This window comes from Gopherus flavomarginatus, chromosome 20 (assembly GCF_025201925.1).
Source record: "Gopherus flavomarginatus isolate rGopFla2 chromosome 20, rGopFla2.mat.asm, whole genome shotgun sequence".
NCBI classification, from domain to species: Eukaryota; Metazoa; Chordata; order Testudines; family Testudinidae; genus Gopherus; species Gopherus flavomarginatus.
The window spans coordinates 18,706,427-18,733,904 of NC_066636.1; the positions used below are offsets into that span (position 1 = coordinate 18,706,427).

The 27,478-nt window shown below is 52.6% G+C and overlaps 2 protein-coding genes across 6 annotated transcripts in view; one reads left to right on the top strand and one right to left on the bottom strand.

The window, feature by feature from the left end:
• The first annotated feature begins 4,259 nt into the window (after positions 1 to 4,259).
• CERS2 (ceramide synthase 2) lies at positions 4,260 to 14,676 on the top strand. Its single transcript, XM_050930636.1, has 10 exons — positions 4,260 to 4,459; positions 6,884 to 7,001; positions 8,210 to 8,328; positions 9,060 to 9,117; positions 9,225 to 9,275; positions 9,758 to 9,850; positions 10,462 to 10,590; positions 11,283 to 11,389; positions 11,663 to 11,816; positions 12,790 to 14,676. The coding sequence occupies exons 1-10, from the start codon at positions 4,287 to 4,289 to the stop codon at positions 12,913 to 12,915; spliced, it is 1,128 nt and encodes a 375-aa protein (XP_050786593.1). The 5' UTR covers positions 4,260 to 4,286; the 3' UTR covers positions 12,916 to 14,676.
• The window catches only part of SETDB1 (SET domain bifurcated histone lysine methyltransferase 1), a 30,885-nt gene continuing 17,837 nt past the window's right edge, over positions 14,431 to 27,478 (bottom strand). For all 5 annotated transcript variants that reach the window (XM_050930625.1, XM_050930628.1, XM_050930624.1 and 2 more), the window contains exons 15-22: positions 26,194 to 26,363; positions 24,284 to 24,915; positions 23,005 to 23,033; positions 22,485 to 22,617; positions 21,071 to 21,236; positions 20,176 to 20,387; positions 19,208 to 19,296; positions 14,431 to 18,142 (exon numbers count right to left, since the gene is read on the bottom strand). In XM_050930625.1, coding sequence (XP_050786582.1) covers positions 18,025 to 18,142; positions 19,208 to 19,296; positions 20,176 to 20,387; positions 21,071 to 21,236; positions 22,485 to 22,617; positions 23,005 to 23,033; positions 24,284 to 24,915; positions 26,194 to 26,363 — 1,549 coding nt within the window. In that variant the 3' untranslated portion in view covers positions 14,431 to 18,024. The remainder of the gene's footprint in view (positions 18,143 to 19,207; positions 19,297 to 20,175; positions 20,388 to 21,070; positions 21,237 to 22,484; positions 22,618 to 23,004; positions 23,034 to 24,283; positions 24,916 to 26,193; positions 26,364 to 27,478) is intronic.

Genomic DNA, 27,478 nt, shown 5'->3' on the forward strand with positions numbered 1-27,478 from the left:
CGAACTGGATGCAGTGCTCCAGCTGTGTCATTACCAGTGCTGAATGTAGCCGGACAATTACCTCCCGTGTCTTACAAGTGCCACTCCTGTTAACACACCTCAGAATGATACTAGCCTTTTTCACAACTGCATCACACTGCTGGCTCTTACTCAATTTGTGATCCACTATAATCCCCAAATCCTTGTCAGCAGTGCTGCCACCCAGCCACTTAATCCACACTTCGTAGTTGTGCAACTGATTTTTTTTTCTTCTTAAGTGAAATACTTTGCACTTCTCTCTATTGAATTTCATCTTGTTGATTTCAGGCTCTTTTGTCAAGGTCATTTTGAATTCTGATCCCGTCCTCCAAAGTGCCAGCAACTCTTCCCAGCTCGGTGTCATCTGGAGCTTTTATGAGCATACCTTCCACTCCGTTATCCCAGTCATTAATGAAAATATTGGATAGTACCAGCCCTAGGACTGACCACTGCGTGATCCCACTAAATCTCCTCCCCCTCCCCCCCCCGCCAGTTTGATCACTAACCATTGATAACTATTTTTGAGTATGGTCTTTCTACCAGCTGTGCACCCACCTTCCTCTAGACCACATTTCCCGAGTGTGTAATTGCTAATGCCATGTGGGACTGTCAGAAGCTACTAAAATCAAGATGCACCAGGTCTACTGCTTCATGCCATCCACTAGGCCGGTTAGCCTGTCAAAGATGAAAATTAGTTTTGTTTGGCATTATTTGTTCTTGGCTATTGCTTATCACCCTGTTACTTTCCAGGCGCTTACACATTGATTGTTCAATCATTTGTTCCAGTATCAGGTATTGAAGTCAGGCTGACTAGTCTGTCTTTCCCTGGGTCCTCTTTGTTTCCCCTTTTCAAGACAGGTACTGTACTGTGTTCGCCTTTGTCCCGTCCTCTGGGACCTCACCCCTCCTCCTCGAGTTCTGGAAGATCATTGCTAACAGCTCTGAGATTGCTTCAGCTAGTTCCTTAAGTACCGTAGGGTGAATTTCATCAGGCCCTGCTGACTTGAATACTTGACTAACTTAGTTAAATATTCTTTAACCTGTTCTGTCCCTCTTTTGGCTTGCGTTCCCTCCTCCTTGTTGTGAATATTGTGCTGAGTATCTGGTCGCCATTAAACTAGTTAGTGCTCCATGCTCCCTGTTAAGCTATAGAGTATTACAACAGCCACAGAGATCGGGACCCTGCCTGGGCACAGAGTGAGAGATGGTCCCCGCTCTGATGAGCTCACAGTCCGAATAGCCAAGGCGGGAAAGCAGAGGCATACAGGGCAGTGACTCCGAGGGCATTGGCAGAGCTGGCAGTAGAACCCAGGTGCCCTGCACATGCAGGAAGGGGGAAGGTGGAGCTTGTGTTTCTCCAGCACTGATGAAGGGCAGCCATCTCTAGGGTGGAGCCCAGTGCCAGACTGCACACAGCATGTTATGCAGCTGCATGGGGGAAGGGAGGAGTTTGGTGGGTTTCAGCCTTGTTTCGTACAGGCTGCTCACACTGAGATGGGCCTCAACCCAGACACTGGAGCAGCCTCCTCTCTTTGGCGTCACTGCCAGGGAGTGGGTTGGACTGGAATCTGTGACATCCGCTGTGCTTGTGTTGAGCTGCTGTCAGAGTTTCAGAGCACTAGCCCCATGGCTGATCTGGAGGGTCTTTCTCTGCGCATGCTGCGGGGAGGCAGCAGAGAGCCAACCTGACAGTCAGCACTGAGAGTCCTCTTACCACCCCCCTGCTTCCAGCATGAGTCTTGGCCATGCCTGGCTGGTTGTACGCCACCAGCCTCTCTGCCACCCAGATACTCTCTTCCAGGCTATGCCAGCCCTGCCCTTGCCTTGCTGGTGAACAAGAGATGCGCCCCAGTCCAAGAGGCCCTTTTGAATCTTTCCTCTGGGATATCCAGCCCCTGAGGCTCACAGAAATCCCAGCTCCTCTGCCCCCGCAGGAACAGCGTGCCCTAGTTTACCATAATGTTTAAACCACTCTGCACTTGTGAGCACTTTTACTAAAACCAAAGCGGGTTTATCGGAGAGAGAACAGAGATTTAACTAGAAACAAGAGCAAGTGGTGGAGAGAAGGTTGCAACAGAAAACAAAACGCAAAGCTGTGTCAGCGCTTATCAGTAGTTTCCTTTCCTAGCCAATAAAGTTGGGTTCCCCCCAACGTTCAGCCTGTTGCAGAAGGACCAGGATCCAAATGTTCGTGAAAACACCCCTGCTCCCCAAGGGGTTTCCTCCGTGACTAGATCCAAAGAACCTTTCCGTCCTCTGAAATGGAAACAGTTTTTTTCCCTGTTCATGGCCCCGGCGCACCTGGGTCTTGTTGCAATGCTCCTTTTTCACCTTTAAGAGGTTTTGATTGTTTGTTTGTTTGTTTGTGTGTATGGTGCAAGGCTAAACATTGCATTGCATCACCAGATAAATAGAGGAGGGATGATAACTCCCTCCTGCCTGCATGGGCCGTTACTGAGACTTGTATCCTGGTGACTGATTTTTTTCACTGCAAGTCCATAAAGCATACTGTCAGTAGAAACACATTAGTCCTTGCTAGTACCTGTACAATTGTGAATATTGACAAGTTACGAGCTTTCTTTAGATACCTTACAGCTGGGGTGGGCAAACTTCGGCCCGTGGGCTGGATCCAGCCTGCTGACCGTTTTAATCCAGCCCTTGAGCTCCCGCTGGGGAGTGGGCTCTGGTGTTCGCCCCACTCTGGTGCTCCAGCTGGGGAGCAGGGTCGGGGGCCGCTCCATGTGGCCCGTGGAAGCAGCGTCATGGCCCCGCCTCTGTGCATAAGAGCAGCCAGGTGGCTCAGCTCTACATGCTGCTCCTACCCCAAGTGCTGCCCACGCAGCTCCCATTGGCTGGGAACCGCAGCCAATGGGAGCTGCAGGGGCGGTGCCTGTGGATGGGGCAGCATGCAGACCTGCCTGGCCACATCTCTGCATAGGAGCCAGAGAAGAGACATTCCGCGGATTCTGGGAGCTGCTTAAGGCAAGCGCTGCCCAGAGCCTGCGCCCCAACCCCCTGCCCCAGCCCTGATTCCCCCTCCTGCTCTCCAAACTCCTCAGTCCCAGCCTGGAGCACCCTCCTACACCCCAAACTCATCTCCATCTGGAGGCCTCACCTCCCCTTCACTCCCCCAGCCCAGAGCCCCCTCCCACACCCTGAACTCCTCATTTCTGGCCCCACCCCAGAGCCTGCACCCCCAACCAGAGCCCTCACCCCCTCCTATACCGCAACCCAATTTTGTGAGCATTCATGGTCCACCATACAATATCTATTCCCAGATGTGGCCCTCAGGCCAAAAAGTTTGCTCACCTCTGTGTTACAGCTTACGCTTGATGGATAAATATCCTGTAAGATATGTTTGGTGTAGTGAGTTTGTCAGGTCTGAGGTGAGAGTTGTTCGCAAAGAACCAGTGACCCTTTGTCAAGGAGCCTGTGTGTCACAGCTGGGTGCTGGGAAATCCACTGTCACCTGCTCAGCCTCCCCTATTCTGAGCCCCAAGCAGAATGTAACTGGATCTCACACGTGGCCAGGATGGGCCCGGGGGGACTAGTAGCTGGAACTCTGCATGGAGGTGAGCGAAAGCTAGATGCAGAGTTGGGTGCATTTGTGCTGCTGGCGCCTTGTACTGATGCTGTTTATTTGTACTGTGGTAGCACCTAGGGTCGCCATTCAGGACCACCTGGCGCTAGGTGCTGTACACACAGAACAGAAAGCCAGTCCTGGCCCTGAAGGATGTACACATCTGTACTTAGAGAGCATCTTGACTTGAACGTGGCATGTGACCTGCTGTACATCTGTCCCAACCCAGACCCTTTGCAGCCAGTATAGAGACCCCATGGTGCATTTCCACCCTAGAGCCTCCACGTTTGGCTTCCCTGGATTTCCCCTACAATTTCAGTCACATACAAGGTTCTGTCCTTGCTAAACTGCCGTGTGGTGTTTAAAAATCTGCAGCATTCCGCCCCCTGTGCCAGCTACGTTCTCACTACTTCCCTGCGTGTCCTTAGCACTGCAGGGCTTATAGTGATTCTCCTGCTCTGGGACAGGAGGGGGCCTGTGCGGTGATGAGCGGTGGGATCCCGGGGCTGCGAGGGTTGGAGCAGCCGTGATAAGTCATGTGTGTCCTTGTGCTTCCTTGTAGCTTGGGTGCTGGGAATCCGAGGGTGGAGGCAGGGGCCTTGGCCACTGTTGCCCAGGGGCATGGGTAGGAGGCACAGGGAACCCTGGAGCATGAATGAGTCACTCCATTTGTCTCTCCCCCTGCAGGATGTTCCAGACGTTATACAATTACTTTTGGTGGGACCGGCTCTGGTTGCCGGTGAACCTGACATGGTCAGACCTGGAAGACCAGGATGGGCGGGTCTATGCCAAGGCTTCGGACCTCTACATCACCATCCCCTTAGCCTTCCTCTTCCTCGTCGTCAGGCACCTCTTCGAAATGTGAGTACCTAGGGGAGGCCAGGTCAGCCTCCATTCCTGCAACCTGGCTGGAGCCAGCTGAAGGAGCTCCCCCCTGGTGGATAGTGAGGAAATATCCAGCCCCTAGAGGAAGCCATTGAGGTCAGATTTTCATAACACTGGATGCACATTAGGTGGTCAGCGCTTCTGCAAACCCAGATCTTGTTAAGGTGCCTGAGCAGTCTAGAAAATCTGGCCTCAGTTCAAATCCCCACATCTCACTCCCTTCCCAGAGCCAGGACTCCTGACTCCTTGCCCCCGCCCTAACCACTAGACCCCACTCCCCTCTCAGAGCTGGCGGTAAAACCCAGGAATCCTGACTTCCAGCCTCCTGCTCTAACCCACTAGACCCCACTCCTCATTCTGAGCTGTGAACAGAACCCAAGAGTCCTGAATCCCCCAGTCCAGTGTGTGCCTTAAATGAAGGAGGAGAATCTCCTTATTTCACTTGGGCTCTGTCTACACTGTACTTCTGTTGGCAAAACTTTTGTCGGTCAGGAGTGTGAAAAAACTCCCTGACTGACAAAAGTTTTACCGATGAAAAGTGCCAGTGTGGTTAACGCTTTGTCAGTGGGAGACGCTCTCCCGCCAACAAAGCTGCTGCCCTTCATTGGAGGGTTTTATTTTGCACTGCATACCTTACCAGGGTATGGCTGTAGAGGCACAGCTAAGGTACGCAGCATAGACGTCGTATTACACACGCTTCCTTCCCTCCAAATACTAAAATGTCATAAACCCAGACCTCATAAAGCAGCAGGCAATGGACTGCAGGCTGCAACCTGCACTGACCTTTGTGGGACTGAGAGAGAGCTTGGCAGAGAGGGTCTGTAACCTCCTAGCTTCTAGGAATACGGAGCATGTGGCATGTACTTATATGCACCCGGCCCAGGCAGCGCGGCACAAACACTTGCATTGTGCATGCCGGCCCCCGATCCCGGGCGTCTCAGCAATGCTGGGGGCTGAGGCAGGAACAGCTGGGCCGAGGCATTAAAGAGCAATTTGTTGTATAAACCACTGTCGTGGTGACAAACGGAGACGGGAGAACAGAGCTGGCTTTGTTTGGGGATCAGGCACAGGCACGGTGGGTGGGCGGAGCTCCATCGGGAGCCGTCTGCCCATGTTGTGCGTGTGCCCTGGATGCTCTATGCCTGTGAGCATCTTGCTGTGATCGCAGCTGGGTGGGACAAGCAGCGTGAAGCTGGAGGAGGAGAGGGCTGGGTTTCTTTGGAGATGTCTCCCCACATGTTGTCAGCAAACCACCTTGGATGCCCAGCCCCTGTGGGGTGAAAGTAGGGGCCTTGGACTGGGAAGTAGGGGGCTGGAGATGTTTCTTTTCTATGTAGCAAAGGGAAGAGTCACTTTCCCGGCCCTTGACTTTTTCTTCCTTACTTTCTGTCTTTATTCACCCATTTTCTTTTTTCCTCTCCCCTTAGTTAAAGACATGCTGTCTTTCTCTTTGCTTGCATATCATTCACTTCTCTCTCCCTGAGCCTTCCTTCTCTTCCCTCAATTTGTCTTTCACTCTGTCTCCCCAGCCATCATTTCAGATCCCCCACTCTGATTTTTAATCCTTTACTTCCCCTGCCCCTGTCAGTCACCTCCATTCTGGCAGGTCTTCTGATCAAAACACACATCGGTGACTTTAACTCTTTGCTCCAACTGCTGGGAGTCAGGACTCCGGGGTTCTGTCCCCTGGTCTGGGGGAGGAGTGGGCTTAGACACTCTGTTCTCACTGGAGTGAGTCCAGTCCCTTCTCCAGGCCTCAGTTTCTCCATCTGTAAAATGGGAAGGATATTCAGATTCCTCCCGGGCCATCTGCGGCACATAGCTGCACCCCTTTGGCCCAGGTAGGTTTGCTCTGTCATGTGGGTTTGACTGCCACCTAATGGCCACTGCCCAGCAGAATTCTTGTCAGTGACTTCACAGGCAGCTTTGGAGTTCTGATCCGAGGGCTGTCAGGTTGCAGGAGGAAATTGATTGTCCATATGGATTTGTGTTATGGTAGGGCCTACAGGCCGAGCACTAATGGGTGTGTCTTTGCCAGAAGCTGCACAAATGTAGGGTGACACGGTTCCTGCCTTGAAGAGTTTATAACCTAATAATTAGGCATATTCTGGTTGCCCCACGGTACCAGGTGCTGCACACACTAATAACTCCTCCTAACTCTTCCATGGCACTTCCCATCAGTAGATCTCAAAGCGCTGTACTCTGGAGAGCAGTGTCCTCCTCCCCCTTGCACAGATGGGGGAACGCACCAGTGCTGTCCCTTTTCCAGACTGTGGCCCCATGTTATAACAACAGGATTGCCACAAAGGGAAGGGCGTCCATGTTCTAAAGCATTATTCTAACCAAGTGTTTTCTGCCTGTGCTCCCCATTCCTCTCTCCACCCTTCACCCCATCCCCAGATATGTGGCTACCCCACTAGCCGGGCTTCTGAACGTCAAGGAGAAGATCCGATTAAAAGCCACCCCAAATCCCGTGCTAGAAAAGTTCTACGCTTCATCTTCAAAACACCCCAAACAGGTACAGTGCGTGTTGGGGGGGAGGGCTGTATTGCCTGCAGCCTGCGACAGGCGGGGCGCTGGGATTGCGCCGGGGTGCTGATGGCGAGGTGTCCTGGGCTGCCCTCTCTCATCCGGAGTCTCTGGGAGCTGATCTGTACGAGGCTAGCCGGGCGCCTGGGGCGTTAATGTGAGGGTATGAAATGAATCTGGCTCTGTGTGTTGGAAGAAACCAGGAGGCGAGTTGAGGAGCTGAGTGGCTGCATTTAGGGCTCGGGGGCGCTTCTGCATGCAGCTTTAGTGATTCAGGGGCTAAAGCGCTGGTCTTTCCCCCCGGCGGGGTGGGAGTCTAATCCTGATCATTACAGGCGCTCGCTGGCCAGAGTGGCAGCCTCTGCCCGGGGGGTTCCCAGAGCTGGCATAATAGAGAGGAGGTACAGGGCAGGACTGAGGGGCATTGGCACAGCTGCTGGGCCAGAGGGGGAGCCCCGGGCTGGATTAGCAGGGGGGATGCGGGTTGGGATTGCGGAGCCTAAGGCTGGGATAGCAGGGGGCTGCCAGGTGGGAGTATTAGGCACCAGCAGAGCTGGGGGTGTGAGGAGTTGGGATAGCAGAGGGATGGGGGTCAGGAATGAGGGGCCCGGGCAGAGCTCTGTGTGCGGCAAACCCAGAGCTGGGCTAGCCAGGGTGGTACCGGCTGGGGTTGAGGGTCCCTGGCAGAGGATAACAGACTGTGGGTCAGGATTGCAAAGGAGCTGGTACCCTGCACTTGTCTAGTTTGGCCCATGTGCTTTCAGCTTCTCACTCTCTCAGGCACCGGCGCCCCGCAGCCCTTGGTCACTGGCTCTGAAGGCTCAAAACAAACCCCTTTGTGGCTGCCAGGGCCTGCAGCTCCCAGCCTGTCTTTGGGCCTGGCCGCGTGGTAACAAGCAGGCTGTGGCTGCAGCGGGTGTAGACGGACCCGCTCTAGCTAGCTCAGGAGCAGTGAAGCTGCAGCAGCACCGGCTCAGGGCCCGTCTGTGCCCCTGGAGAGTTGTTAGATGCCCCCACCTGGCACGTTCACTGTGACCAGTACCTGAGCTCGTGAGACCAAAGCGAGCTGCCATTGTACAGCACTGATTGCCAGGCAGACACCCTCTGCCTCCCACTGACCACCCTGTTGTCTGGTCCTGGGGCCCAGCCAGCCCCTGGGTCGCCTTGGTAACCGCCCCCGGGTCTCTCCCCTCCCAGAGCGACATCGAGATGCTCTCCAAGAAGAGCGGCTGCATGGTCCGGCAGGTGGAGCGCTGGTTCCGACGCAGGCGCAACCAGGACAGGCCCAGCTTGCTCAAAAAGTTCCGGGAGGCCAGGTAAGAGCCTGATGCCGCTCGCCCAGCCATGCAACGGCGACCCTGTCACCCCCTGGTGTCTGCAGCGCCCCCTGCAGCCTGTCTCCCTTGTGCTCTGTGCTGAGCTGGGCACTGTAGGGCGGACCCGGGACTCTCATCGTAATGCGACCTGGCTGGGGGAGGGTTCTCCAGTGGTGGGAAGGGAGCGGCTGTGGGCTGTGAGCACTGGAATGGTGGCAGAGGGGCCCCGGGATTCCATTTGGGGTGATGCCCTTAAGCCCATAGTGCCCTGTCACCTCTGTGTGCTGCATCAGAACTGACCGGGCTGAGCAGACAGGTTTGGTGGTGGTGGGAATAGAGGAGCCTGTTCCCTCCCCAGCCCAGGTTGGTGCCCGCTGTGAGCGCTGCTCTTGAGCCCAGCCGGGCTCCCAGCACGGCTCCAGCTTCAAGGCGAAAGGCAAGAGGGGGACAGGATTGAGGGGACTCTTAAAGCCCAGCGGCTGCAAGGCTCGCTTCCCCCCCGCTTTCTCACAGCATAGGACAAGGCTCCATCCCTGCTGGATCACGAGATAGGCACAGAAAGGGTCCCCGGTGACCCAGATGGGCACTTCAACCCTGTGTCCCCTGGGCCGGCTCCCTCTGGAGCTCCCAGCATGCGGGGCTCCCTACCTGCCCTTCCCATGACGTGTTCTCTCTCCCCGTCACCCTGCCCCGTGCTCCTCTGTTGAGAACCATCTGCTTCCTTTTTCCAGTTGGCGATTCACCTTTTACCTTATTGCTTTCATTGCTGGCATGGCCGTCATAGTGGATGTAAGTAAGATCTGCCGTTTTGACCCCTTCCCGGTCTCTCACCCCGTCCTGGCCACGCTGCCCTGCTAACCCCTGCCCTGTTTTCCCCCTCCCGCTTTTCCTCACAGAAGCCCTGGTTCTACGACTTGAAGGAGGTGTGGAAAGGGTACCCGATCCAGGTGAGTCCAGCATGCACCTGCTGTCGGGTTAGCGCCTGTGGGCTGTTTGTCTCCTTCAGCTCCATGAGTGGAGAGAGTCCTGGCTTGGCTCAGCCTCCACCAAAGCTGCCTGGGCAGCCAATGAAACCCTGCTTCATTGGGACACACGTCCATTGGTGCCCGTGCTCCGAAGTTAGGATGATTACTTGGCAACTACTTGGTGTTTAACATCTTGGAGGGAGTTCTGAGGAATGGCTGGGATAGTGCAATACGTGGCCTGTGGCCACCTAGGAAATCCAGGGTGATGTCAAGGCTCAGATCCTCCTGCTTCCAAAGCTCAGGTCCCTGCCGCTTAAGCTACAGGAGAATCCCCATTAGTTCTGTGCAGAATCAGGCTTACGGCATACAGCAGTGCCATTCTGATCCCATCCAGCAGAGGGCATGCACACATGCTTCAGCAGAGCATTGTTATGATGAGCTCTCTGGTCCCGTTTGCCTTGCAGACCACGCTGCCGTCGCAGTACTGGTACTACATGATCGAGCTCTCGTTCTACTGGTCCCTGCTCTTCAGCATCGCCTCTGACGTGAAGCGCAAGGTAGGCTGTCTGCCGCGTTCCTGGCTGGGCAGGAGGCAGGGGGGATGGATGGAGATCCATGTGCGTCCCCAGGCCTGGGCTGAATGGGGAAGAGATCAGGGCACAGGGGATTCTCTCCAGACCCCCTGCAGGGGCGGCAGGGCCAACCCAGTGCCACCAGATCAGTCCTAGGCATCCCGGACTTGGGAGGGGAGAGTCTGCTGGGGTCAGAGGGCTTCTGTCTGCGGCTGCCTCCGTTAGCTCCATAGGGCGAACAGTGGCCCCAAACCAGCCCTGGTACTAGGAATGTGGCCCTCCCCCTCACTACATGGGTGTAGTTGCTTGGTGATCCACAGGCAGCCCCTCTCAGCCCCCATTGGGATATTGCAGGGGGGCACATCTGCCTCCCTCGAAGAGGCGGATTCTGTGTCCAAGGCTGGGGGAGTGAGCAGCTTGGCAGTGCTGGACAAGGAGGGGCTGGTGTGTTTGGGGCTGGGGGAGGGTTAGGAAGTTTGACGGGGCAGGCTGCCCTCCTGTATCTGGGGCAGGAGGGGCTGGGCTGGGGTCTGACCCCTCCTCTTGTTTGTTGGGGGGTTAACCCCTTCCTTTACCCTCCCTCCTCTTCCCGGCAGGACTTCAAAGAGCAGATCATCCACCACGTGGCCACCATCATCCTGATCAGCTTTTCCTGGTTTGCCAACTACATCCGGGCGGGGACGCTGATCATGGCCCTGCATGACTCTGCCGACTACCTGCTGGAGGTGAGCCGGGTGGGAGAGCAGCATGCAACCCCCCACCCGGTCCCTGCGGCTGTTCCCCAGGGCTGATGCATCACACAACCACGATGCCAATGACACAACCCCTGGCGCCCCCGTGAAGCCAGTGGGACTCACTCCCATGGGGCGGGGGGGCTGCCCCACTGAGCCCGGCACAGAACCCAGGAGTCCAGAGACTCATGCCTGGTCTATTTGGACTCTAAGCTCCTTGGGGCAGGGGACAGTGTCTCGCTGTGTGTCTGGGCAGCACCTGGCACACTGGGACCTTTAGGTGCTGCAGCAATACACCTAATGTGAAATGGATGACTGGGCGTTTCGTTGAGACGTCTGTCATGGGGAGCTGGGGGCACACTCAGACGCAAGCCCTACCTGAAAACCAAACCAGGCAGCTGCTCTTAGCATGGCTGCTCTACTCCAGTGCTTAGAGGTTCCAGCTAAGGGTAGGGCCCTGTTGTGCGAGGTGCTGTAGGTACAGAACAAGACCCGGCCCCTTCCCCAAGGAGCTCCCAGTCGAGACTGACCAGGGTGGGAGACAGGCAGGATTTGACAAGTGGGAGAGCCCTGGAGCGATGCAGTGACTCATCTGAGTCTCCCTAGGCCCACGCTCTCCCCCCAGCTCGCACCTCCCACGCCTCAAAGGCATTGCCGCTTACTTGGCTTTGGCCTCTTGCCCCCAGTCTGCCAAGATGTTTAACTACGCCGGCTGGAAGAACACGTGCAACAACATCTTCATCGTGTTCGCCGCCATCTTCATCGTCACGCGCCTCATCATCCTGCCCTTCTGGTGAGCAAGCGCCCCAGCCCCTGACCACGGCCTGCTGCTCCTCTCAGGCCTGGGACAGCATTGCGGGTGGTGGGGCGGGCAAGCTGGCTGTCGGAGGATGATCCAGGAGTTTCAGGTACGTGGCAGAGCCGGGAATAGGACCCAGAGCTCCTGAGTACCAGTCTGGCCCTCTGGCCACTAGGCCACTTTTGCTTCTGAGCAGTGAGAGAGCCAGGAGGGTTGCACAGCCGCCTCACTCTGAACATGTCTGAGGTCTCCTGTGCTCTCCTATAGGATCATGCACTGCACCGTGGTCTATCCTCTGGACCTGTACCCGCCCTTCTTCGGCTATTACTTCTTCAACTTCATGATGGTGGTGCTGCAGTCGCTGCATATCTTCTGGGCGTATCTCATCATCCGCATGGCCCACAAGTTCATAACTGGAAAGGCAGGTTCACTTTCTCTGGCGGGAGGGGGGTGTTTTTGTTTTTTCCAGGTCACCCTTCACTTACATTGCTTCCCTCCTGGCCCCTGGGTTCCAAAGTGAAGCCACCCCTCCAGGGAGGATGGGGAAGTGGAAGAGATCAGCAATTTTTAAGACCGGTCAGGGGGCATTTTCTTGTCCTGATTAATGGGGACAAATAACAGGGGTGTTTATTGTAGGGTTGCTCGTTTTTGTGGTGCAACAGTGCAGAGATTCCCGTCGGAGGAGCGGAGGGGGGTGGCGGGGTGAGCATTGGGGGCTCTATTGCCTTTTTGAGGATAGAGAAAAGCCTTTGGTCCAGTTCTTCAGTAATTCTGGCATCTATCTCCCACTGATTCCTATCGGAACTAGGCAACTGAATCCCTATGAGGATCTGGGCCTTGGGGCTCTAAGCAGCAGCACGATTTGAGGCTCCAGTGGCACGTCCCATGGCGTCCGGGGCTGGTAGGGCCATGTGCTGGCTGGTGCTCTAGGAACGGGAGAAGTTTGCTAGGGCAACAACATGACGCGGGGAGGGGCATGGAGAAGCCAGAGCTCAGTACTGAGGTCCTGGAGCATCTCTGGGGAAGGCAAGGCAGTAGGGGATCAGTGGGACCTGCGTGACACAGGGGTAAATGGTGAGGGGGCTTTTACCATCGAAAGCGCGTGCGTGGCCCCCATGTGGGAGGATTTCACACAATTCCCAGGCAAGTGCCTGGCTCGCAAAACCACCTGTGCAGATGGCACTAATGGAGGAGGGGCGGGGCTGGGGACGGAATGGGCCTTAGACACTAAGCCCTGCTCATGGTGTTCCACAGGGAAACTAAGGCACAGAAGCAAAACGGGTCACGCAGCAAGGCAGTGGCAGCGCTAGGAACGGACCTCAGGAGTCCTGACGCCCAGTCCCACTCTGCTCTAGCCCGCTCGCCCCGTTTCACTTTCTTTTCAACCTCTCCAGGTGGTGGAAGACGAGAGGAGTGATCGCGAGGAGACCGACAACACGGAGGAGGAGGAAGTGACGAAGAACGGGCCCCTTTCCAACGGGCACCCCGTCCTGAACAACAACCACCGGAAAACCGATTGATTTTAGGCGCACGTGGAGGTGTCGCCAGCTCACCGCCCGGCTCCACCACCACGGGCATCAGCTGAGAAGGCCAAAACGTCAAGAGAACGTCAGCTTCCACCCTGCCACCAACTGTAGTGCCAGGGTCTCCTCCTGTCCCCTATAAATACTTACTCTCCCTCTTCTCCTCAAAGCTGATCTAGTGGAAATAGCTGACCCAGCTGTGGGGAGGCTAAAGGAATGGACCCTGGAGTGCCAGCACCAACCCTACATGTGCTTAGAATACATCATTTGAGGTCAATTTTCTTTCCTATGCTGCAGATGGAAATGTGCCAACTTTGTGGGGGGGGAGGGGTGGTAGCGCCTCGTGCCACCGCCATACCGCAGTGTCCTGTCTCTCTATCCTCACCCAGCTGCCTTAAAACCAAACTGGGACGCGAGGATTCCCTTCTCCGAGACTATCTGGCCCCATCCCCAAACTCTAGGTGCACAGTGGAAGGCACAGCCAGACTGCTACTTGAGGGAGCAATGGCCAATGGCTCTGTTTTTGTGTGTTACACACACACACACACACACATCCACAGAGAAAGTTGGTGCCAGTTCCTTCCCCGTCTGTTTTATTGGTGAGGTTTGGCTTCGTTGCCTCTTGAGTTGCTCTGTTCTCACCTCCCTTTCTGGAAGGGAATCCCCTAGCTGTGTTGCTGGTGGAAATAACGCACAAAAGCAGAACTCTAATGTCCTCCGAGGGCTTGGATTCCAGTCACAAAGACTCACTCGTTCCCCTTTGGTGGTGGGTTTTTTTGGAAACGATTGCAAGCCCTCTCCCCAAACTCCTTTCCAGCTGTAGAGGAAACAAGTGTTTCCTGTGCAGGGGGGCATGGAGTTTATTTTGCTTTCTTGGGTAATAGCAAAGGCATGAAATCAAAGCCTAGGCAGGCCTGAGACCATCCTGTCAATTTCTCTGCAGTTCAGGCCCTCCTGGGTGCCTTGCGCTCCCTGCAGAGTGAAGGCGTTCAGGGACTAAGATGGACGGGTCTCGTTTTGGCTTTGCTACTTGCTACCGTTGGTGAATGGAGGTCAGAGCTTTGGCGGCTGGCTCCCCAGCATGACTGAGGTGTGCCCATTGCACCCAGAAAAGCAAAGGAATACGAGGAGCAGAGTCACTGACTTGCTCTGGGGAGCAGGAAGGAAGAGCAGCCAGAAGGAATTTGTGCTGTTTACAGCTCACCACCACAGTAACAGACTTGTGGGATCAGGTGACGTTTCTTATACCACAGGGGAGGCTGAGTTAAGTAGATGAACGTCTGGGTATTAATGGCTGATTTATTAGACAACACTATTGAATACTCGCTGGAAGGAAGCTGTGTGGTTTAGACACACTACCTAGTACCTGTTTCCATGGGGATTTAATACACCCCATTGTTTTGCTCTATAAGAATTGGTTCTGATCACCTTTAAGAACGATCTATTCCACTTCCCTTCTAATGTGCTTTTCCCCCTCCGCCCAGGCTATGAATGGACAAATGAATTTGCAACTGATTTTTTTTTTCTATTTATTTTTTTTAAAGCTAGGACTAAGTACAAAAAGGAACTGGACCGCAGAGAGTCTTTCATGTAAAAACAGATTCGGTGGGGGCTGAAATGCTGAAGGCAGTGTAACTTTCCAGGCTAGACAGAGGGGTTGGAGAAAAGGACCATTAACCTAACTTCAGACCAAAATGTTGTGTTTTTTAAAAGTTAAAATTTATTAAAAGTTAAATAAAACTAAAACTTCTGTAAAAACAGACGTGGTGGTTTCTGTTGGAGTGTCACCCTGTTCCCACCCACCCCCCATCTGAGGGGTTTGGATCACTGTGAAACACATGGGGCAGCTTTCATATCAGCTGTGCCACTCTTGCTAGACTTGAGCTGGTGTGGTTTTCTCAGGAGTGTCCTCTTGTGGTGGTAACGTGGTCACTACCAGCATCCCAAGGCTACCAGGGATCAGCTCCCATTTTTAAGGCATCAGAATAAGCCAGATTTTCAAAAGCACTCACTCAGCATGCTGGGTTTTGAGGTCTCCTGGAAACCTGGATGAGGCCCACTGGGAGGGGTGGGGAACTTCTGAAAGTGGCCTTTATTTAAGAGCCTGAACACTTGGGTGAACCAAGCCCAGAGTGGGGGTGTGGAATGCTTAGAGAGGGGGGTTTAGATCTTTACATGCTTTCTACTGCCCTATTTTTAAACACAACTGGCCTCCCACTTCCCAGAAAAGCCACCTGCTACAGCCCCTCTGAGGCTACACTGTTGAAATACGAGTGTGGCTATGGACAGCTTGGGAGGAACAAGCCACTGATTTAACTCTGCTATTCATTAGCACTTCTCCATTAGCACTACAAGATTCCCATGCAACCCCTCAAATGGACAGAGACAGCGAGCGGAGGAGCTTTCAGATGTCCTAGGAAAGGTAATTACTGTAAAAGACTTCAGAAGCCATGGCTGAACTCTCTGCCCATTAGCAAGGGTGGAGTTCCTTTTCTCCACCCATATGTAGTAGCTCTCTGCCCAGGAGTGACCCCCTTTGCTGGTCCAGGGACCCTCAGTTCCCATGACCCATCCATTTCTAACTAGAAGGGCCTGCACCTGATGCTCTTCATAGCTCAGGGCCTTGCAGGGTGGGGATGGTCTGGCCCTAAGCTGGCCTGCTGCAGGCTAGAAAGAGGGAGCAACTGGGCCAGTTTACTTCCCCTAGCTTGGTTTGGTGAACTCAGACTGGCCTGTGCCCATTGCTGTGGTTGGAGAGCTGGTGCCTAGGGATCTCCTCAGAGGCTCTGGCAGGTGCCATGTGCTGACTGGGTGGTTCTGACAGATTTGTGGTGACAATGCCCACGGTCCAAAGTGTGTTAAGCTAAACATGCAGCACTAGAACCTGCACTTTACCACCAGCATCTCTTTGTAATCAGGGTTTAGTTTAATGAGAGACCCCTTCCAAGGAAGTCATTCAACCCCTTTGGATGTGCAGGGACCTGGAGAGGCTACAGCACCTCCACCTGCAAGAAGAGGCCTAAAAATACATTTGCTTTAAGGAAAGGAGCAACTTTTAGCTTCAACCCTTGGTCTTCGAAAGCTTAGCCTGGCCCCTGAGAAACCCCACAAGCTACGTGTTTGTTTACATGGCAGTGGCCCAAGCCTACTCCTGCCAGTGTCAGCTGGAGCCTGGCAGTGGGTATTTGCCCCTCTAGCAGCCCATGCCCCACTCGAATTAGTTACTGTCACTTTGAAAGTGACTTGGATTTTACCACTTCAGTTTCCATTGCTAGATACCCTCGTTGAAAGGCATTTAAGGAGGAGACAGCCTCATTAAAACTAAGACACTCGCTGTTTTGTACCTTGAGTACACATGTAGTGCCCCAGACATAAGGAGCTCGGGTTTTTTGAGATTGTTCACCCTGCTAAAGCCAGGTTGTGTGGATGGGGTGCAGCAGCCTCTGGAGCTTGTTTCCATCCCCAGGAGATCAAGCTCCTCATGCAAACCTGCATCTGCACCATTCTCTGAGCAGCTATTTTTAGATTTGTTTCCATTGTGAGCTATGTGCCCTGGCATCTCTAGCCACAGGGAAGGCTTGGCGAAGGAACTGGACATGCCCTGCCCTGAGGAGGGCAGTTGTCACGCAAAGCTCTAAGAGGCAGTGTGCCTTCACCTGGCAGGTGGAATCGTGTGCAATAGTCCTGGTGCTGCAGAAGACAGTCTATTTGATAGAGCTATAACGTAACCCTAGAACAATCTAAGCAGCCTCAGTTGTGTAGCTGAGCACCAGTCTCCAAAACCACTCGTTTCATACTCTTCTTGCTTCCTCTAGCTAGACAGGGTGAGAGAAGTTGGTCCCATAAAATATTACCTCACCCGCCTTGACACACTCATACCCTGGGATCAACATGGCTACTCCAGTTATAGGAACTAACCGCCTTGTATCAGCTTTGGTCTAGGTCTCCTGAACTCAGAGGAGTTATGGGCAGAGACAACCATGCCTGCTTTGAGTAGTTTATAAGTGCGGGTAGGTACTGCCTCCCTTGCTACAGTTAAGTTTGATCTTATTCTCTCCATGTTTGTATCATCTGGGAGCAGCTGTAGAGAAGCCTCACACAGTTCGAGCCATAATGGCTTTGGCAGTACCTTAAAGACCTGGGTTTGTTCACTAACCAACCAGTGATTGCAGTTCCCAGTGTCCAATTCCTAGGCAAAGCCCATGTGCTCACAGCTTGCCTCTGTCTAAATCCTCTCCCGGAAGTGATGCTTTCCCAAAAGCAGGCCACAAGCCCCTTTCAAGTTCCTGCTGTAATGCAGGGTGGGGGCACTGATTTTGGGTCTGTTTTTTTTTTTTTTTTTTACAAAACGACCAAGTCAGAGACAGTAGACCAGACACCTCCTTCCTTCTGAACACCTCAGTGTTTTGATTTAACTCCAACCTTGGTTCACGCCCCCAGGGCCTTACCGGCATGTTCAGCGATACCCCACGGAAATCCCAATACGGTTCCTGGATGGGATGATCTACCCCTGCCTCTCTGAAATGCTTCTCTTTGTTGAAATAGAATTGGTGCCCTCTTATCACTAACTGTAGTTGCCTAGTTTTTGGGGGATGGGGGATTTGACATGGCAGACTCACGTGTAACAGAGGCTGGCTGTAGGATGGCAAAGCAGGGGACCCTTCTGTACTGCCTGCCTCATGTGTTTCATGCTTGAATTGAGTTGTCACTGACAGGTACTAAGTTCTGCAGCTAGCTGAATGCCTGAGCAGTGAGTCAGTCACTCGCTGGGAACATTACTGTCCATCTCAGCCCTACACACACAGCCAAGCTACCCCGGGTTCACCTGATAGTGCTGTGGTCTGTGCACCTGTGGGCATACTTTCAAGTGAACGGGGCAGCACCGAGTTATGTAACCAGCTTTGTTACAGCTAAAATTACAAATCGGTGTAATTAGAAACAGCTCAAGATGAAATACAGTATGTCACCCTCACAAAGGGCTGTGCAGGAAGGGGAGGGACAATGCCTGGGGTTGAGAATCAACCTTTTTCTGGCTCAGAATAACTGGAGCCCTGGGGAATCCAGGGCCAGCAGCCCATGTCCTTCACGAGGCAGGCACCAGCGTGGTCAGAGCAGCCTGCCTCGGCATTCGATAGCACCACAGCAACAAAGGAGCTCCTTGCCCTCCACGCTGCCCACCTCGTAGTTATAATCCCAGGTCAGTTCAGTCCCGGCTCGGATCCTCCTGAGAAGGAAGGGAGGCATGTGTGTTATGAGCTAGCAGAAGCAGGTGCTGGCCTTACAGCCGGAAGATTAGGGCAGCTCCCAAGGAAGTATGCATATCTCTGCCAGCAGACACAGGGCAAAGCCTATTCTTGCTCATCCGCGAGATCTGTGCCTTGGCAGCGCCACCAGCCTCGACAGAAGATAAGCAGTTCATAAGCTTTGCACGGAAGCAGCCTATGTGACAAAAGAGGTGGGTGGGGAGAGGGCGGCGTAGCTAGAGGCTAGGAACCAAGACTGTTTCCCTGCTACTGCCAGAGTGGTGCTGCATTTGCTCTTTCTGGGAAGACTCTGGAAAGCCACAGACAGTGAAGGCTGGTCCAGTACATTTCGTTATAGGATGCTGAGGCAGGACAGTCTAGCGGTTAGACCCCAGCCTGCAAGCCAGGAGACCTGGTGCAATTCCTTGTTCTGCCACAGACAGACATTTTGGGCCTCAGTCCTCATCTGTACAAGGAACATAAAAGCGCTGTTCTACCTCCTTAAAGAGCTGAGGTGCGCATGGGCTGTAAGGGAGACCACAGACGTACTTGAGAGATTAAGCTTCACAACCTGTGAAAGGTGCAATGTGGCCAACGATTAACTGGCCGCACTTTCCGTTGTCCAAGAACTGAGAACGTGCAGCTCCCAGTTACTTTGGCAAGAGCTGGTGCAGCAGGCCCTGGGGGAGACTCCAAGGGCACAAACGGGAGGTGGGACTCTGCTGTCACAGACTTTCAAAGGCAGCTGGGTGCCTAAACAGCACCTTGTGTCGTTGAAAGTCTCTCCATGAATCATTTGCCCAAGCTCATAATAAGCCAGGGTCTGAGCTAGGAAAAGAACCCAGAAGCCCTGACTCCCCAAGCCCAGGGCTAGTCACAAGACACATTAGAATCCTCGTGGCATAAGCCAGTAATAAAAAACTTTTGAAGAGGCCTTGAAGTTTTAAATCTCCTGACCCATGAGGAACTAAAAAGCACCCAGTGTCTCCAGCAGTTGCCCTACAGCCAACAAAACGTCTCAGACTGGGCAGTATCAGATCACTTACTTGCTAGCGAAGAAGGCAACCCAGGGGAAACGGAGATCGTGCGTGTCCACAAAGACATTCTGCACAAACAGGTTGGGGCTGCAGCTATGCTGTAAAGGGACAAGAGAAGCCAATTTGTGACCAGGCACTTGCGGCAGGCAGGGAACAAGCGGACTGTGGGATGCAGTGGTCTTAAACAGGTAGCTCGCTAAGTAAGCCACTGAATTAGATTTAAGCTCATTGAAATAGGGGTTACTATTGTCTTTCCACACACACTACATAGAACAGGTCCCAAGATTTAACAAAGTGATATTTACTCAAAGGGATGGCTTTTGCATCACGTTCTGGCTTGTAATATATAGAGAGCCCGCAGTGTTTGTACTGCGTGTATTTCACACTTAGCATCCACCGTCAAATCTTGCATTTCTACCCCCCACCCAGTATCAAGAGCGAATACGCTCGGTTGTGGAGCAGCTTCTTTGACAGGTTTCACTTCCTTGCTAAGCTGGGCTGGAGCTGAGCACAGAGCGACAAACAACAGGATCCCTTACAAACCTAAAGCCGATGAGGCTCAGGTTAACGTCCACCTTGAAATCACAGAAATACAGGGCTGGGCGGGACCTGGAGAAGTCAAGTCCAGCCCCCTGCACTGGGACAGCTCAGTAACGGATGTCTGAAGTGACACCGAACTCAGGCCAGTTCCTAGCAGGTGCCGACTGAACAGCCCCCAGAACTGGCAGTCACTGGTCTCCAGGGCGAGTAAACCCCCCAGGACAGGGCTCAGGGTCGCAGTTCAGCAAAGGGGGAAGTTGCATTTGAGGCCAGATTCGGACTCACAAGGAGACCTAAGAAGTGAAACTCCTATGCAACGTTTGCTGAAATCAAACGGAAGCCGAGAACCAGACAGCACGGTTGACGCTCCTAGAGGGGACACGCACATCACCCTTTGCAGTACTGCCTGGGATAGCGCGTAAGAACAGGAAACTCACATTGAGGTAACGGCCAAGGTTCCCTTCGAGTTTGGCATCAATAATATAGCAGGACTCTTCGCCGTCATAAAACTGTCGGGTGTTTTTGCGCACTGGCATGTTCTCCCCCTTCTCAGCTGATGCCATGTTGGTCGACTTTATGGCAATCCCGTGAGTCGATTTGAGGGCAAAACCCCGTGTGGACTTCACTGCCACTTGCCTTTTAACAGGGCCTGCCAAAACAGAGAGAGAATCAACATGCGGTTTCCTCTCGTTTCCTTAAAGGGGTCTACGACAGTGACGTTACTGTGGGTAGCCGGGGAACTGAAATCAGCTCAACTCAAGCAGCCCTGCCTGCTAACAAACTGTCCTGTTTCAGCCAAGACTCAGACCATTCAGGATTCAGCTTCTAGAGCTGGGACAAAATCTTGAATCCCCTCTGAAGCTGGGACCCAGGAGTCCTGGGCTCCCCACTCAATGCCAGTCCGTGCCTAGAAAGCCACAGGAAAACAAATTGTTCTTTCTTCAGAATCTCAGGCCTAAAGTTTTCCAGACTGAGGAGTAATTTTGGGTGCCCATTGTGAGGTATCTTAAGAGGGGCCTGATTTTCAGGAAAGGCAGAGCACCCATCTGAAGTCAGGTCCCTTTCAAGTCTCTCAAGTTGGGCACCCAAAACCAGTCACTTTGAGAAACTTGAGGCCTCGACCAGAATTTAGTCTGTAGTCAGCTGCACTGGGACCAATGTTATATGTAGATACAGTTATTCTGCCCAGGGCACTAGAGACACATTTAGCATCACGTTATCAACACCTCCTGTGGCTTCTGAACACAGTTTCTCCTCCTGCATCTGCCCTCTGTACAGAGCTGCCTGTTCAATCCCATTATTCCTTAGCAAAATGCCACTGGCTGCACCTACCTAGACCGGAAGAGGAATTCTTTTTATCGTCGATGTCCTCCTCCTCTGAGCCAGAGGAAATAGTCTGGATGTCATCACTATCATTTGTGTTGCCTTGCGCTTGTCCTGCTGCCGGCTGGCCATTCTCCCCCTCGCTGTCCGTGCTACTTGACAGCGTTAGCACATCCTGTAAACATGCACATATACCAGCGGCTCAGAGGGGCTGCAATGCAGGCCAAAACCATCTTTTTACCTTCTCCAGAATGCTGCTAAAGCCTCTGAGGATGAACTCTTCTTCCTCCAAGGAGCGGAGGGTAAAGACTGTGCCTTTCAGCAACCATCAAAAGCCCTTTTATTCATTAAAACTTCCGATACCCTGGGGAAGTCATTTTAAATACACACATGGAAAAGGCAGGAACAGAACCCAGGAAGCCTGATGAACAGGCCTAGAGACTTCAGAAAAATGTCTATAGCACCTTTTGGCTTGAAGACCATTTGGACAGGAAGGATTTTAGCCACCCAGATGTGCAGCTAACAGCGCAAAACAGGACTTACAGTCCACAGTTTATTAAATGGGAAAAGAATAATTGTCAGGCTGAAACTGCAGGGGGAAATCTGAGAGGCTGATTAGTAACGCCAAGGTGGGATTTGACCAGAACACTGGGAGATAACACCCCGTGCCTTACTGAGTGAAAAAAGTTCTTTAATGACCACTAATGGTCAGAACTTTGCTTTAATCAACTTTTACAATAGCTGCCTCTTATGTTCTGCAATTAGGGGTCAATGATGCAGAAAGGATTTTGATTAAAAAAGACCCCAGATTCAGTGCCCAATGTTGTATGAACTATGACACACACGAAGAGCTAAGGATCACAGAACACACATGATCGTCTGCCCAACCTGGAGTGAACAATCTCTTACAAAAAGAAATAAGTCAAGAAGCGCCAAGATCCATCCACGTTCGCTGGAACTGCAAGAGATCAACTACATGGGATAGGTCTATTTGACCCCAACAGAGGCTCAGTGTCCTAGGGGAAGGCATAAGGAAACGTACAATCCCTGTCAACGTGCCCTGGGGACAATTCCTTCTCAACACTAATTCTGGCAATCATCTGAAAGCCACGCACGCAAGAGTCCCCACAGCGGAGTCTCTCACCCAATTCAGACCAAGTCACTACAGCTGCTTTCCCATAGCGAGCCAGAGCCTTCAAAACCCAAATACAGGTTCCTGCAATTCAAAGCTAACCCTGGAAGGACATAATCCCAAGGAACTAGCAATCATAATCCACTGGACCGAGGGTGGCTTTTAATCAGGCTGGAGCGTGTAAAAGACTTGAGATTAAAGAGGGCCTCACGCCAGCCTGCAGTGCAAACCGAACAACCCGCAAGGCACAGGCCAGTCTTCAAAGATCAGGCCCTAAAGCATGATTCTTACGTCAGCTGCTTGCTGGGGAGGAGCCAAGTGCCTTTTGCTCTGATGCATGATGGTCTTGCTTGGTGGCCTCCGGATCCCCTCGAGTTTCATGGGGCTCGGATTATAGCCATACAGCTTGCCTGTCTCGGATGCCCTGGAGGGAGCAAGAACAAAACAAGTCACCCACACGGTGTCATAGCCAGCTCCCCACCCTGCCTAGGGATCCCTCAGCAACGCACTGATCCCAGGAGAGCTTCTAACACAGAACTGGAGCAGGTAAGAGACGGTCACACCCGACTGTAATTTGCTAATCTAGCCAGTCCAGTTCCATGGCCTAACATGCACGGGCTTCACCAGCCTCGGTAGTAACGCAGCAGCTTTCCCGGCCCCCTTCAGTTGGCTACCATGGCCCTCCCTCACTGGCTGCACACGGAGGCCAGCCGAACTACCTGGGAGGCATCTACACACAACAGTGCTTGTGGCAGTAAAGGCAGCTAGAGCACACTGGTGAGCTGCAACCTTTCACTCAAACTCCACTTACATCGAAAGCTTGTTTGGCTCTTCAGATTCCTGCAAAGTGAAAAACGTAAGAGACAGTTAACACCTCTCCTGCAGGCTGCATTTCGCTTTCCATGAATAGATATCTAGCGTCTGAGACGTAAAGTACCGTAACCCACTAGCCATAAGACCCAGGTGCTATGAACAGAGATGCCCTGAGGACTGGTTATACCTTCATCTGGGACTTTCCGCAAGGGCTTAGTTTTCAATTTCCACTCACCCTGCTCAGCCCGGGTTTAAATCTGTCCTCCAGGGATGAAGTGTCATATTGTAAAATACTTAAACTTCCCACAGGAGACTATTCCCCAGTCCAACGGATCTCACTGTTCAATCTGCTCCTAATTTTTCCCTTTCTTACTGCCATCCCATTCCTTCAATTACTAGCCCTTGGATCACTCCAATCCCTCACTGCTTCTACCCTTTAGACAGCTACATTCCTGTTCATGGCCGCTTAGCCAAGTAATTAGGTATTATGTAAATTAGTACTTGGGTCGTTGGACACTTCTCCACTCAATGCTGCAAATCCCTTGAACGAGTTGAATGTGTGTGCTGGAGGAAGGATGGTCTAGCACAGGGGTTCTCAACCTTTTCCTGAGGCCCTCGCAACATGCTATAAAAACTCCACGCCCCACCTACAATAACTGGTTTTCTGCATATAAAAGCCAGGGCTGGCGTTAGGGGGTAGCAAGCAGGGCAATTGCCTGGGGCTCCATGCCACAGGGGACCCCATGAAGCTACATGGCTCAGGCTTCGACTTCAGTCCCAGGTGGGGGGGCTCAGGGCCTGCGCGTCAACCCTACGCAGCAGGGCTTCGGCTTTCTGCCCTGGCGAGTCTAATGCTGGCCCTGCTTGGCGCCCCCCGAAACTGCTCAGGGCCCTCGGACCCCTGGTTGAGAACCACTGATCTAGCTGAGGGGGCACGGACCTGGGACTGAAGTCTTGGGCTCTATTTCTGGCGCAGTCACAGCCTCCCTGTTTGACCCTGGGCAACTCACTTGCCTTCTCTGCACCTCTGCTTTCCCATGCATGCAATGGGGATGCTTCCCTACCTCACATGTACCAAGGCGAGGTCAGCTGTACAAAATGGCACAGTAGCCTAGCTGAACTCAGCCTTGGGATCCAGGAATGCTCTAGTGGCACGGCTGGTCCAGACATTCCCCTTCTCTGCACCTCATCTATAAAGACGGGTGATGATGCTCCATCACCCCAGTGACAGGGAATGCCAAGTACTTAAAGAATCATCACAACAGCCTCTCACTTACCTCCTTCTTCTGCATCTTCAAGTCAGCATCCAAGCCAAAGGCCTCCTTGCCTCCAAGCCCAGAGGTGGAGGGCTTCTCCCTGTCACCCAGGACTTCCACTTTGCCTGCCTTGACCTCGCTGGCCTCATTCATCTTGAACGAGGAGGCGCTATCGTTGTCCTGGAAGCTGTCCGACATGCTGTTGGAGCTCAGCCAGGAGGCCACTTTGTTTTTGGAGGTCTCCTCGGACACGGGCAGTTTGCAGGCGGTGGCCACGGCAACCTCGTCATGGCTGATCTGCCTGGTGAGGCCAGAGTCCTTGGAGGCTGTCTCAGATAGGCCATTCTCCTTCTGGCCCCGGGTCTGCCGGCGGGTGGCATAGCTACGCCACACCGAGCTGGTGCTGAAATCCTCGTCCTTGCAGAAGTTGTCGTCGGAGCTGTCCTCGTTGGACTCCTCCTGCTCCTCGGTGCCGGTGTTCTCTTCCTCTTCGTCCTTCAGGTCCACGCCGCTGCTGTCGGAGGAGCACTTGGCATCACTTTCGTAGCCCTCCTTGAAGTTCTCCACGCTCTCAATGTGATCCAGGTTGGCAAAATACTCGTCCCCCATCTCCAGCCCTTCTTTGTCGGCAAAGTCATCTGTCAGGATTTTCCCTGGAAAACGAGTGCGGCATGAACTTTTGTGGGTGTGTTACCCCTTCAAAAGGGAGCAGGCCTGGGCCTACACCCAAGCTGTTCTCTGAAACCAAAGCATGCTATGCCTGTGGCTAATCAAGGGGGGTTAAAACAGCTTGGTGGGCCTAAGCGGAGCCTGGTTGACCCCCAAATCAGAGAGCAGGAAGTATAACAGCAGCTGACTAAGGCCGGTGGAGAGTTTTCCACTGAAGCTATTTTTCACTGGATAATTGGGTTTTGACTCAACAATTTAAGTGGGGAAAAATTCCATGGAAAAATTCAACTTTGTTAAAAAGCCCAATACCAGAAAACGGAAAGAAAACTGTTCATCTGAAATGGCACCAAGTTCCAGACCTTCATGTCCCCATTCTCCTCTATCTGCCAGGGCCCCAGAGGGACAACATCTCCCACAATACAAATGCAAGCAAGAGGAGAGCCCATGGTGTGTCATGGGAAATACAGTACAGCCAGGAAGTCCAGCCCATAGAGCGTGCGGGCTCTGAGGCATCATTTCCAATCAGCCCTAGTGCGGAGCTTCTCCGGCAGACCACTGAAACAAGCTGTCGTGCCAGCAAGGAGAACCCTGTTTAAGGCACTTTTTGTTTTGTTGCACTTTAATGACTGCATGACAGCCCTACCCAGCCAGGGACCCTCGGAAGAGAGGACTGATTAGCCAGAGTGTCCAGTCTCTATACTGGCTACGATATCTGGACTCATGTGGGCCAAGAACACAAGTTTGTATAAGAAACTAGCATGAAAACAACTTCAACACTCAATTATTGGCCACCCAGTGCTAGATTGTTTAAACAAACAGGAAGCAGGGAGCTACGTGTGCATAATGCTGCTGAATCAACGCCACAGGGGAAGCCTTCGCTCTTGGCAAATGCTTCACTTCCCAGTACTGGCACCACAGTCACCGTGGTTTCTGCAGTTCCTCGTTTACGGGGAAAAGCAGGGCTTAAATTGCAGTGCATCCTTAAATGAGTTGAACAGGTACCCGAGGAGGTTTGTGACAATTCTGTTAAGAGTCTGAAGTTTTGTAAAAAGAAAACCTAATGCCGGTGTCATTTTACATAAATGTTTGTTTGGTTTAAGAAAGGGTAGTTTAGTATTTGATTTCTGGGACTGTTGGCGACAGCAGAGCTGTCCAGTAGGAGCAGACATTTCATAAGAGAGAGATCGGTGTTAGTCATGCCTCATTTTAACCAAAGGACTTGCAGGTGGATATTCAGTACCACTGTGCCATGGCAGCTGTACCTGCATAGATGCAGACAAAAGAGCCCTTGGCAATATCGTCAAGGCAGCGGATTCCCCAGCCTTTGTTCTGAGTCTTGAATAGCTGGAGTCTGACTTGGAGTCCATGTTGTACCAAGCGATTGGTGCACATGTTCGTGTTGCATTTGCATCTCTTGTTACATTCATAGACTCTGGGAAAGGGAAAGCAGATGGTTATCACTGCAAGTTTCAAAGCCCAGCCTGAACTCTTAAAACACCACCAAACAGAGTTGAGGCCAGGCCACTCCGTTTGCTTTTGAATCTTGCCATGTTACTTTAGCACTGCCTGGGTTTTGTAGATGTCGTATTTTGACAAGTGGGGAAATCCCAGCTTTCAGCTGTAGAGGGCACATAGCATTGGTCACGCTTGTTACAGAAACCAATTAAAAACCCGCTGAGGACAGTTTTAGAATATCAGGGTTGGAAGGGACCTCAGGAGGTATCTAGTCCAACCCCCTGCTCAAAGCAGGACCAATCCTCAGACAGATTTTTGCCCCAGACCCCTAAATGGCCCCCTCAAGGATTGAATTCACAACCCTGGGTTTAGCAAGCCAATGTTCAAACCACTGAGCTATCCCTCCCCCATTCACAGCTGAAGAGCACTGGACCTATCCCTATTAGAGGTAGAGGTGGACAGAAGTCCAGACATAACCCTGTCTCTGAAAGTAAATCGCTTGCCATAAGATGTGAGTGATTTCTAGTGACATACTGGGGGATTTGAGACACCCCCCAGAATAAGGCTGAACCGCTGTAGAATGAAATAATGCATAAATTACTTTGGTGCAGAAGCCCCCTGCTTTCTCCAAAGCATTTGTGTTACTAATACCAATAAATAGGTTGAGAATTCAGGGACAGCATTACTATAAAAAATAAACCTTAACTGCCGTTGACTTGTCGGTCCACTACAATTTAGCAATTGTTCTACTGTGCCCGTCACCATGGTACCCGAGTGCCTTCCCTTAGAGCATTTAGAAATGTGACCGACAGCTAATGCATTGATTGCATTCACCACATTCAGCTCTGCAATGAATCTGAGCAGGTTACAGAATATCCTGCCAAAGATGCTGAACCCCTCCCTCATGCCGTGTCTAGGACCAATTTGCCGTGGAGCTGTAGCAATACCTTGGGCTTGTACAGTCTAATCAGAGGTGCTCAAAGTGCTTTACGGCGAAGTTCGTTTTGCAACAACACATGACAGGAAGAGTTGCACTATAGGGAAGTTTCTTGCGGGCAGGATGGTGCACTGGTTATGACACTAGTCTGGGAC